Source organism: Micromys minutus, assembly GCF_963924665.1.
Source record: "Micromys minutus genome assembly, chromosome: 16".
NCBI lineage: Eukaryota > Metazoa > Chordata > Mammalia > Rodentia > Muridae > Micromys > Micromys minutus.
Window position 1 is genome coordinate 29,181,127 of NC_137985.1, and position 11,406 is coordinate 29,192,532.

The following is an 11,406-nucleotide window of genomic DNA, read 5'->3' on the forward strand; positions in this document are numbered from 1 at the left end:
CAAATGCAAAGCTGCCTGTGTGCTTATCTCAACTCCCTAGCCTTGACTACACACATTGGCCAAGTCCTTGCTGGGGAAACACGCACTCCTCCCGTCCTCCCCCGACTCCCTTTTAGCCCAGTTGCCAGTCCCTAGTGCAAGAGCAAGGCAGGCACATTTTGATGCATGTGCAAGAGTCTAATCATCGGTAACTTCACTCCCGTTTAACAACATTACATCGTGTGAACAAAGTCACACCTCAGCTCGGTGCTCACTATGCGTTCTGGTCAATAACGGTAACAAAAGCAGAATACCCCCCTGTTCGTGGGGGAAAGAAGGAAAGCAGTCTTTCTGCAACCCTCCCGTTTTGCAAAGCGTCCCCCTTTCCAAGTGTTTCCTCTTTAATTATGACCTGTTTCCCCTCCCTCTTCCCCCCGCCCCAGCTTCTGTGAAAGGAGCCCTTCTGTCACTCGTCACTCGCTGGCTGGCTCGCCCGCTCGCTCGCTCGTTCGCTCGCTGTGGGAGGAGCCCGCCAGAGGAAGCCGTGTGCTTGGGATGCCAAGAGCCAGAGAATGGATCTGCTCCGAGTGGGGACATTGCTGAGGATCCCGGCTTCCCGAGGCGGCTGAGAGCAAGCATTGGGTTTTCGGCTGCCTGCAGATACCCGGAGACACAACGACACCTAAGCGGACCGGAGGAGGGACAGACCGACTGACAGATGGTCGGCGCGAACCCTGGAGGACCGGCGGCGGAGGCTGAGCACCGCGAGCCGAGCCGCCGCGCTTGAAGAGAAACTAACTGCACGCCCAAGTTGCCCCGCCGGCTGCCCGCGCGCTGAGGAATGAGACCTTTCCAGCTGGATTTGCTCTTCCTCTGCTTCTTCCTCTTCAGTCAAGGTAGGAACCCCGGCGCGCCGGAGTTGGAGCAAAGTCGGTGGCGGCGGCGGTGGCGGCGGAGGGCGCGGGAGGGTGAGGGCTGGGAGGTGGGCAGGCTCGCCCGGGAACTCGCTCTGGCTGCGGGTCTCCCTGCCGGCCCAGCGGCTGTTAAGTAGCGTCGCTTCTGTGCGTTTGCAAATGCAACAAAACAGAACAGGAGATTTCCCTTCGGAAGGGGCTGGGAGAACAGGAGAGGCTGCACTTTCTCGTCTCTCTTGTCCAGGGCCAACTCAAACTCTCCGATGCATGTAAGTTCTTCGTGCACCCGGTATATTAATTAGGTGGCATCCGTGTGTCCAGGCCATTCGGAACTTCTGGGTGCCGGCTCGCCTTAATAGCCAGGTTGGAAAAGGGGGAGCCTCGCGTAGGTGGAGATTTCAGCTTCAGTAAGGTCTAACTTGCCCGGGTGTGTTTAAAGGAAATGTGCGAGGTCTGCACAGTTGCAGAAAGGGATGCAATTACGGAACGTACTGAGGCGGGTATTTGCAGTGACAGGGGGAAAGAAAGCTTGTAAAGAGTTACATTGAATGTCACCGTTTCCCTGAGCAAGGCTGAATTCTGCATCCTACCAAGCACTGGATTAGGTCTGGGAAATGGAATTTCGCCCCTGGTGCTGATTGCTTCCTTTCTGCAGCCTAGCAGGTGGACTCTCCAAAAAGAACTTTACTACCTCTGGGCTCCTTGCCACTGAGAGTCATGGGGTTGGTCATGGTGGAGGGAGAAGAACGAAGCTAAGCGCCCACTTAGCTAAAGGCACCTGTGGAATTGAGACTGGAGGGGCCAAGTAAACCCGTTCCTTCCCACTCTTTTGGAATGCCAGTGACACCTCTGCCATCTGAGATAGCACCTGTGCCAGCACAGCTCTTGGAGGGACAGGGCTCTCCAGAATATCCGAAACAGAGAACAGCCATCTGTTGACTAAACGAGGGGTAAAAAGTTTTCGAGATAGCAGAACATCACCATGGGTGGCTGCCTTTGCAATCAGGGTGCATCCCTTGTTTCTCTTCTCAGGAGAAGCCAAATACAAGTAAAACCAGGCTTCCTTCTCTCCTTCCCTGCTTCTTGTTGTCACTGTAGATTCCCAGCTTATCCATGCAGCTCAAACTTGCAGTTTTCCCTCCGGATTAAACTCGAGGGACCCCTTCCCATAGAAGTATGTGTAAAGCATGTCTATGCAGATTTATAATGAGCTCACACACATATTCATATGGGTGTGAGCATCTCCCCAGGACCCCCTACAGCAACATGAAGACAGACAAACAAACAGCCTTTGTACAAAAACTTCACACTAGATGAATAAGAACCACCCCACGCATCCTGATGTAGAGGTAGAGAAGTTTGGTTATATTACCAATGGGATGTTTGTACACTTTCGTATAACCACTCCAAACACATAAAGTGACTCCCAGTCTCCTTTGCCTCTTCACTAATTCACTTGGGAAGTTTCCTGTAGAATTTGTAAAAGAAGAATGGGACCTTACCCACACAAATACACATACAAACACACACACACACACACACACACACACACACACGGGTCTCATGCAAGTTTTTGTAAGTCTTTTGTATTTTTAGCTTGATCAGTACTTTCTCAGATTGGCATGAGCAGCCTATAGGTATCTAAGTGCCTCCCTGCCTGACTGAATCATTATAGAATGCATTTTCTACTGTGCCTTTTTCTTTCTCAGTACCAAGCTATTTCTTGACTGCCTCATGTGAATCTTTAAATATTTACCTACCAAGGGTAAATGCTCTGTTTCGTCCATTCTTAGCCATGAGGGCAGTAAAAAGAAACCACAGCCCCATGCAATCTGTGTCACCTCCTTATAGTTGGTCTTCTGAACCTGGTTTGCAATGCCCAACACTGAATGTATTATCCATAGAATTCCAAAGCAGTCTCAGAAAGTCTCTGGGTATGGAGCAGAGCCAGGCAACCTAAGCTTCCTGCTCTGAACACTAGAAATCATGAGTATAGGAGCGTCACCATGCAGTTAAGAGGGGAGATGTTTGGTTGGTTCATCGTAGTGTGATAGCAAGATCTTGTGACCTGATTCCCGAATGCTTATTTATATATACTTATTTTTGTGTGTCTGCTCTCATGAAGGAGGATGCAAAGATACATGTGTGTTGGTCAGAGGACAACTTGCAGAGTTAGTTGTGTCCTTCGAACTGTGTACTTACTGGGGATAAATTTTAGTTCATCTGGCTTGGTAGCAAGCACATTTACCCACTGAACCATCTCTCTGGCCTTCATACACATTAAAAACATGGGTGTTGTGCAGAGCATTGTAAATCCTACCAGAAGATTCTGTTTGAGTGTGTGTGCGTGTGTGTATGTATCCTAGTACCACCTTATGCATAATGTCATGCATTGATCAAATTATTAGATAGAGCAGCTCTACGTTCAACAGAACATGGATGGATTAGCCCCATCTGTGGAGAGGACCCCACTGTGATTTCCTAACCAATGAGTGAGGTTGAAAACACAATTGGCACTCCCTCTACATATACACCCATATGCCTGAACTCTGCCTCCTACACACTGAACTTTCTGGATGCTTTCCCACAGAAAGGTATAAAGGGTCAGGACAATCCTTTACTCAGAGCAAACAGGGAGCCAGGGGTCTTATGAGGGCTGTGTATGGCATGCTGACAGCATGACCATCTGCTACCCAGCACTTCTCCCAGTGGGCATCTGAATGTCTTCTTGGAGTTCTGAGAACGTATTTCTCATAATCTTTCTTCCACGACCCAGAGCGCCCCAACGTTGTGAAATTTTCATTAGCATGTGGGCAAATTCCTAAAGTACATCTCAATCATCTTTGCCCTCCAGATTTTTGACTACGATTCACCTTTATTTTGTCCCACAGCCCTTGAGAGAGGGCAAAAGCTAACATAGTTCCAGTGAGTAACGCCCTGCTTCTTCTAAAGTTTGGATTTCTCATGTAGATTGAGATCACCTATTCCTTTCCTTTGCAAGGTAGCAGTAGAGCAGTTAAGGGACAGTCCCGTTCCCGCTTGCTCTGCCAGTGTCTCTGGGTTTGGATCCTGCTAGGGGTTAGAGAACTGCCAGCATATGCTGTTTGAGAGTTTCTCTCTTGCCAGAGATGCCTCTCCCTTCTGCTGTCAGGATGGCCATGCTTTGTATAGAGAAGGATAATGTCACAGCACAATTTGCCTCCTGCAGAGAAACGGTATGTTCTGCCCCAGGGTGAAGAAGATCTGATTCCCTTGTCATCCATAAACTTAGAACTTGCTCCATTTTCCCCTTTATTATTTCCCTTCACCATAGCTGTTTCCTTCTATGCCCTCCTTAATCTTCCAGCCTCATTCCCTCTACCCTGCACATGCACATCTTAGGTGACTTTGAAGGAATAGGGTCTCAGCAGGACTGAAGACTCCCGGCTTCTCTTGCATCTTCAGTTCTGAGACAATTTGGGCAATGTTCAGTGGTACAGACATGGTGGTTTCTGCTCCACCGTACTCTAGGAAGAGTGTTTTTTTCGTGTGCTGGCCTTTCCACTTGGCATTCCCAGAGGGTCCTGTCATGTCCAGTGATGGGATGTTCACCGGATTCCAACTCTGCCCTACCCACAATGCCTGTATGTTCTGTCTATGCTCCTTGATGTTCTGAACATGTTGAGAAAAATAAATTCACATTTTACCTATGAGTAGCACCCCCTACCTGAAGATCTGTCTGGGATCCACCTCCTTAATAAATGCTCTTCTGATTATCAGGATATATCAGAAGGAGAACCATATAGCCATAGGACGGCAGCGTAATAGGGCAGCCTGAATCCCCAAGGAGACAGAAGAGCGTCAGACTGGGTGAGGAGAGCTGGCCCTGGGGCAGGAGCCATCAGAGTGACAGGAAGCATGGAGGAGCTACTGCAAGAAGCTCAAATTTGCCAAGAGCTCTCATGGGGAAAGAAGGGAAGAGGAGGAGTTTGGATAAGGAGCACACACATGTCAGAAAGGACACCCAAAATGAAGTGGAGAGAAAAGGGGTTCAGTTCAGAGAAAAATCAGAAAAAAATGGACTGTGAGTGAACAACTCTACAGGTACTTAACCCTATGGGTACTAAACTCTAGGGGTACTTGTCCTCGCCCAGAATGAAAGATGAATGAGTGATGAGTATGAACCTCCCTGCTGCTGGCACCCCAGTGGCCTGGCATCTAGGGGAGGGAGAAGCACTTCTTTTATCTTGAAAGGTCAGAGCACTACTGCCAAGGGTGTGGGACCACTTCTTTAATGAACCTTCTGGGTGGGGAGATGGGGCCTGCTTGTAGGCAAGGGCTGCAGGGGTTGCTGCCCACCAGGGAGCCCTCAGATCTATTGAAGATAAAAAAGAAGTTCCCTGGGGGCATAGGGGTGTGTGTTGGAGAGGGGAGGGTCAGCATCTGAGCATGGCACTGAGAAGATGCCATGGACACAGGAAGGAGGATCTGGCTCAGAGCATAGCAGCAGTGAGCTAGGCATTGTACCAAGGAGCAGCCTTGCCTGGTGTATGTGCCTCTGTTGGTGGAAGCCAGGATCAGCAGGAGATGGGGTGGAGCCATGGATTAGGCCTGAAGATGCAATTTTTCATTTTTTGTTTAGCCCAGTAGGGGTGACTTAGGCAGTATTATATTGCAGACCCAAAAAAAGCCCATGAATAATCCAGAGTGAATTCAAGAGATTTCAATAGCAAAATAATAACAATACTAATGATACCTTTGATTTGTAGAGTACTTTTCTTCCAAGGAGATAAAAAAGATAAACTGTTTTGGAAACAGGAACGAGGAAAAATAAAATTGCCTTTGATGGAGGAGTTGAGAGGAGGGCCAGGAATACTTGTTCTGGGGTCTTAGTGGAGATGGGGAGGGTGGGAGGAGTGAGGTGGGTATGCATATGATCTCAGCTGCAACCAGTTCTCACTGGAAGATGCTAAGATGATTTCTAGGTGGGAAAACAATCCAGACGTTGTTAAAGCCAAGGTCAATCAAGAGACAGAGGCACTGAAGGTGACCTGTGCCTGTTCCTAGCCATGTACTAATCCAACAGAAGAGGAGCTAGGGGAAACCAGAAACATACCTTTACCTATGCGTGATTCACCATGATACCAACCCTCATTAGCACTGCTTCTTGCAGCCCCAGTTTATACAAAAGGCCAACGAATGGCCCAGAATTCTTAGACCCCCCCTGGGTTCAGCTGGGTCTGCGGTGCTGGGTGCTGTCCACTGCCTGTAGTGAGCCATCAATGCTACCTAGAAGCAAGAGGAGAGTCACGCACCAGCCCTGTGCCTGGGTCTCACTGTTGCACCCGCACTGCAAATAGAAGAGGGTTTAATTTCGAGTGCAAGGAATGAAGTGCGAGCCGACTTCACTGGCACATAGCACTATTCCATATGTCATTGTGTGGCACTGTCTTTTCCTGAGGGGAAATCAGAATTTACCCAGTTAGGTATGCACATCAAGTGAGACTATAGATACTCCTAGATCATTAAAATGCTTCTCCCCCAGGAACATGAGGAACGATGTGCTCTGCTTTCTGCAGGAGTTTTAGTACTAAGCGTGACAGAGCTTTGACCTCACATACACACCTCTCCAAACACACTCGGTGCTATAAAGTGAAAGGTCATAGGGGGGCTTAGTGAAGACACCAAAATGCACGTTCATCCACTTCCTGCTTTTCGGAGATTAGCATCAAACACCATGCTTACCGTTGCCCCCCTTCTCCCCTCCCAGAGGAAAAGAATGAGCATTCTGGCTGTATATTTCCAGAAGTCGGTAAATGTCAATATTGGATAAGTGTTTCCTTTATATCATGGCAATTTAGCATAAGCTGCTTGGAAACAAATATCTTCCATAAGCATACAGTGTTTCAGTGAGTACACAGTCAACACCATGATGAGGATTAAATAAATGTCAGCATTCTCTGGGTCTACTTAGGAACAAGCTTAGGCCTTGGAATAGTGGCCAGTATAGATGGATCTTGTGCCTTACTTAGTTCTTGTGTTGGGGCCCATGTGGATTCTACTGAGTGAGAGTTAAACAATCATCCAACTCCTTCCTGGGAATACCAGCTAAGACTGTGGTCACTGACACATCCCACAAACCCTGGGAGGTTTCTTTTGGCAAAGTCTAAAAATGTCTTTCTATGCCCCCTTGCACTCTTCCACAAGTACACAAAGACCTGCTTGTGTCTCTACTGCCAAGGTCAAGCAAATTTGCCCAATGCTGGGATTTAGATGGTTAAAACCAAAACCACTAGATTTTGCATGAGTCCGTCTTAGACACATCAAGCTGGATAGTCTAGGTAGACTGCTCCCTGAGGAAAAGCACTGGATGGCTGTTTCAAGTTTAGATTCTTCTCAACTGATGCTGACATTGTAGGAATTAAAATTAAGAGGGCAAACATACGTGGCTTTTGTCCTTATAAATTTCCCCTCAGGAGTTCCATAGGGTCTGATGTCTCAGGGGACAAAGTTGACTGCTCCTTATTTTATGAGCAACTAGTATCCTGTGACAAGAATCTCGTCTTTCATTTAAAGCCTACTTTGTGGTAGGTGTGGTGTCAGAGACTGCTGTGAAAATAGTTGAGGCCGTATTTCTGGACACAAAGGCAAGACTTCCACAAAGGCTATAGAATGATGTTCTACAAACAATAGAGACAGCCCAGGGCATCATAATAGGATGTCCAGAAGAGATGCCATGTGTGCTTGCTCCTAAAAGATATATAGGGGTGCTCTGGGTATAGCATGAAGCAAAAAGTTCAGGCTGTACCTGGCAGTGTGCACAGACGGGAAGACTGAAGAGAATATGGCAGGCATCCTTAGCAGCAGAGCCTAGAATGGATGTGTTGGAAATGAGCGAGGAGCCTTGGGGAGGGCAAAGCTGGCTGGCTCGTGGTTGTGAATAACATGATACATGTTCTAAGGATGGATTGATAGGATGAAATCAGTATCTTTTAAAGATGGTTAGTAGCTTAGGGTCTGCCGTCCTCTCCATATCAGAGCTGTGGGGATTCACTTGTTATTCTTGCTATTTCTCTGTACTTCCCTGAGGCTGAAACCTTGTACAATTGAGTGGAAGAACACTTTCCTCTCTCCAGCTCATCTTTCTTTATGGATGGTGTGTTTAGATATAGGAAAGTGGGCCGTGAAATAGCAATGGGAAACTTAGTTAACTGTTGGTCTGGCCTCTCTAGGGGAGGCAGATAAGGGGTTTTAAAGAGAGCTCAAAGCACCAGAGGCATGGAATGCTAAGGACACCTGGACCATGGGTGTCTGGAGGGTATGAGGAATGGCGGTTAACTCTTTCTGAAGACCCCCAGAAGGATACAGGGGCAGAGAAAAAACAACACTGAAGAGGAACAATAAGTCAGAAGGAAGGAATAAGACAAGCCATCCCAGGGGTATTTTTCTGGCAATGTCTTTCTTGTTCTCAAGAAGAAGTAAGCTGTAGGCTTTTAGGAAAACAGAGTAACACCTTAGATGGCTCTATTCAGATGTCAGAAATGCTTCACAAGTCTCCCATGCCAACGAACCAACCATTCATTGGGGAGTAGACAATATATGTCCTCAGATTTACCCATGTCTTCTGTGGCCTATTCTCTCCAGGAACTGATGGCAGCTGGTAGGAAGTTCAGTGGGGGGACAAAACCTTCAAGTGTCCTACAAGAAGTACTCAGTGTTGTTTCCAGAGCTGTAGATATCTGAATATTGGCCTATTGAGCAAGACTCTGTTGTGGGTGTTTTCAGAGAAGAATTCGGGTCATCAGGAATGCAGGAAGCTGACTGGTAAGAAAGAAGATGAAAGTGGTCCAGGGCCTTATTTATCTCTTAGCAAAAATTGGTTTGTTTAGGATACGTTCTTCTAGCAGGTAGGTCATGTACTCTAGATCTCTTCAGTACTGAGCAAATTCTTTTGGCCATTGTTGACAATAGTAGTTGTAAGAATACCTCGGCATAGTGACAGCTATGGCAATTAGCATCTATGCAAATCTACGGAAATACAGAGCATAATTTGCAGGAATAGTACCTCATTTAATCACAATAGCAATGGAGGCAAGTTGGATACTTTCAGACCCCTTGAAAGGTGATGTCTGATCAAAGTTCTTTCCAGGGTTGTTTTGTGTGGGCTGGTGCTTCTTGGAGAAGTTGCTAGCATCAGGCTGCTTCAAATCCTCAACATAAACTATGCATGAGAAGATCAGATGCAGAGATGGAAGGAAAACCTTGTTCTCATCCCTACCCACCCACCAGCCACACCACCACCACCACCTCTCAGAACTGTAGAAAGAACCCAGGGCCTCACTACAAATATGCTGTTCTACAAAGATACATCCTCTGGGTGTCCATAATCATCCGTGTCCAAGCATAAAAGGGGGATTTTGGCTGGTCCTTATGAAGATCAAGAAGCTCAATCCCAGAGCTGACCTTCAGAAGGTAACCCAGCCTTGGCGTTCTATTTCTTTATGATTCCACACGCTTAATGAATTGCTCTGATACATTTCTGAGGATTGCCTTTACCTCAAAGGCTCGAGGTTTCCAGGCCACTGGGCCCTGCGAAGTGGCAGGGCGGGAATGTAATCAAGAAGTTACTTCTGTAATTCCTGTTTTCTCTTCCCCATCCCCATTTCCACCTTTAGATATCTGTAAATCAAGGCAGTGAGTGTTTTTTTTTTTTCATAATCAGTTGGCTAAAATATTCTACCTTTTATCATGCTAGTGTCTAGCACACTGGTGGGTACCAAAAGTCTATGAATAAATGCAAAACTATCAGATGAAATATAAAGGCTAGTGAAAAGGCTGAGGAAAACAGAACCTGTGATGTCAGTGCACAAAAAAAAAAAAAAAAAAAAAAATGTTGAGGTGCCCAAGCTAGAGTCCTGGGGATGCTTAAAGTTTATTTAAAACTATTTCTCCAAGGAAGACCTTGGAAGCTCACAAGTCACCAGGGATGCTGCCAAGAGAAACATCCCCTGGCAAGCCACTCACTTCCTGGGCTTCAGCAAGAAACCATTGTGCCCTTCTGTTCTCCGGTGCATGTCAGTACCCATTTCTGTCAGTCACCTGCAAATGTCACAGGTGACTTCACTCTGGTGCAGTGTGACAGTCCACCTGTCACCCTTGGCAATGCTGGGAGCTATGACAGCTTCGAAGTCACACTGTGGCCTAGTTGGCTCTCTGGGTAAGTAGGCATTCAAGGAACAGAAAGTTAAGAGTGCATCCAAGTGCTGTACAAGAAGACTCTCATCCTCTGTTGCCTAGCTGCCCTGCCTACTAACGAGAAAGCACCACTTAATCCTCCAGTGGCTCTGTTCCCTATATTGTGGGACTTGCACTTTTCTACGCCTTGGTTGTAAATGCTAGGGTCCATTCCATATTTGCTTTGAATTATAACTCTTCAGGAAGCTGGCATCTGGAGCCATTTTTCTTGCACAGGATGCTGAGCCTTTAAGAGAGTCAACTGCGGAGATAGGAGTTAGCAAAAAAAAAAATAATAATAAAAATAAATAAATAAAATAAAATAAAATAAATGTTTGGGGAATCAGTCGCAAGCGTAAGATTGCAGCCCCGAAGTCAGCCTGATGGTGGCAGCAGCCGCGCTTGCAAAGACAGGAGTGAGCCTAGAGTAAGCAGAAGAGGGATGGATGCCCAGTGGTTTAAGGCACTGCGGGGCGGCCTGAATCTGGCCCTCCCACCACACCACGCCACCGGAAGGCGTGCGAATGAGGAAGTAGCCACATCTTTCCCTCCCAGTGAGAGACTGGGCTCTGCTTTCCAGAGTCCACCGCGTAGTGAAAGTAGAATGTTCAGAGGAATTCCTACACTAGTCTAGAGCGAGGTGGGTTCAATTAATAATGATCAAAGAGGCTTGGAAGAGCTGCACAAAGGGAAGCGAGCAACCTCTGTTCACCAGCATTTTTCTGCAGTGAAGGCTTCTCCTGAACGTATCTCGGTCCTCCCCAAGAGGGACTAGCCACAGAAGCTCCGCCTTCCCAGAGCCGTCATACTCTATTAGTTCTGTACCCTCTACCCTGCTCCACGGTGCCAACTGTCTCACACCCAATCAGGATTAGTGTGCTGTTCCCATGCTGCAAGGGAGTGAGTGTCCTTATCCCTGGTGTCCTGAGCAGGCTGTTGAGGTGAATTCTGTTTCCATCTCTGGGAAGAAATACTAAGTTCAAATGGCACCATTAGCGGAAAATCACCAGTTGCATCTGTTTAAGACGGTGTCCTTCCAGGCAAGGTAACAAAATGTCAATGCCTGGTGCTAGAAGCAAGTGTCCTATGCTCTGCAGGACAGACCGTAGGGGAGTGTTGGTGGTCCCCAAAACTCCTTACCATTGTTCTTTCTATTAATCTCCAACATGCCAGCTTGCCCCCTCAGTGTTATGAGATGTGTCCGACAACCACTGCCCCTGCCGGAGTTAGTTCATGCATTATCAGCTGAAGTGGGGAAGGGATGAAGGAAGGATGCGACCATTGTCAGGGGTGTATCTCA

At 47.3% G+C, this 11,406-nt stretch overlaps 1 protein-coding gene across 3 annotated transcripts in view; it reads left to right on the plus strand.

Moving 5' to 3' along the window:
- Window positions 1-820: 820 nt before the first annotated feature.
- Window positions 821-11,406, plus strand: part of KIRREL3 (kirre like nephrin family adhesion molecule 3) — a gene marked incomplete at both ends in the record, with an annotated part of 535,014 nt that continues 524,428 nt past the window's right edge. For all 3 annotated transcript variants that reach the window (XM_080929684.1, XM_080929686.1, XM_080929685.1), the window contains one exon: window positions 821-875. In XM_080929684.1, the coding sequence (XP_080785810.1) occupies window positions 821-875 (55 nt within the window). The remainder of the gene's footprint in view (window positions 876-11,406) is intronic.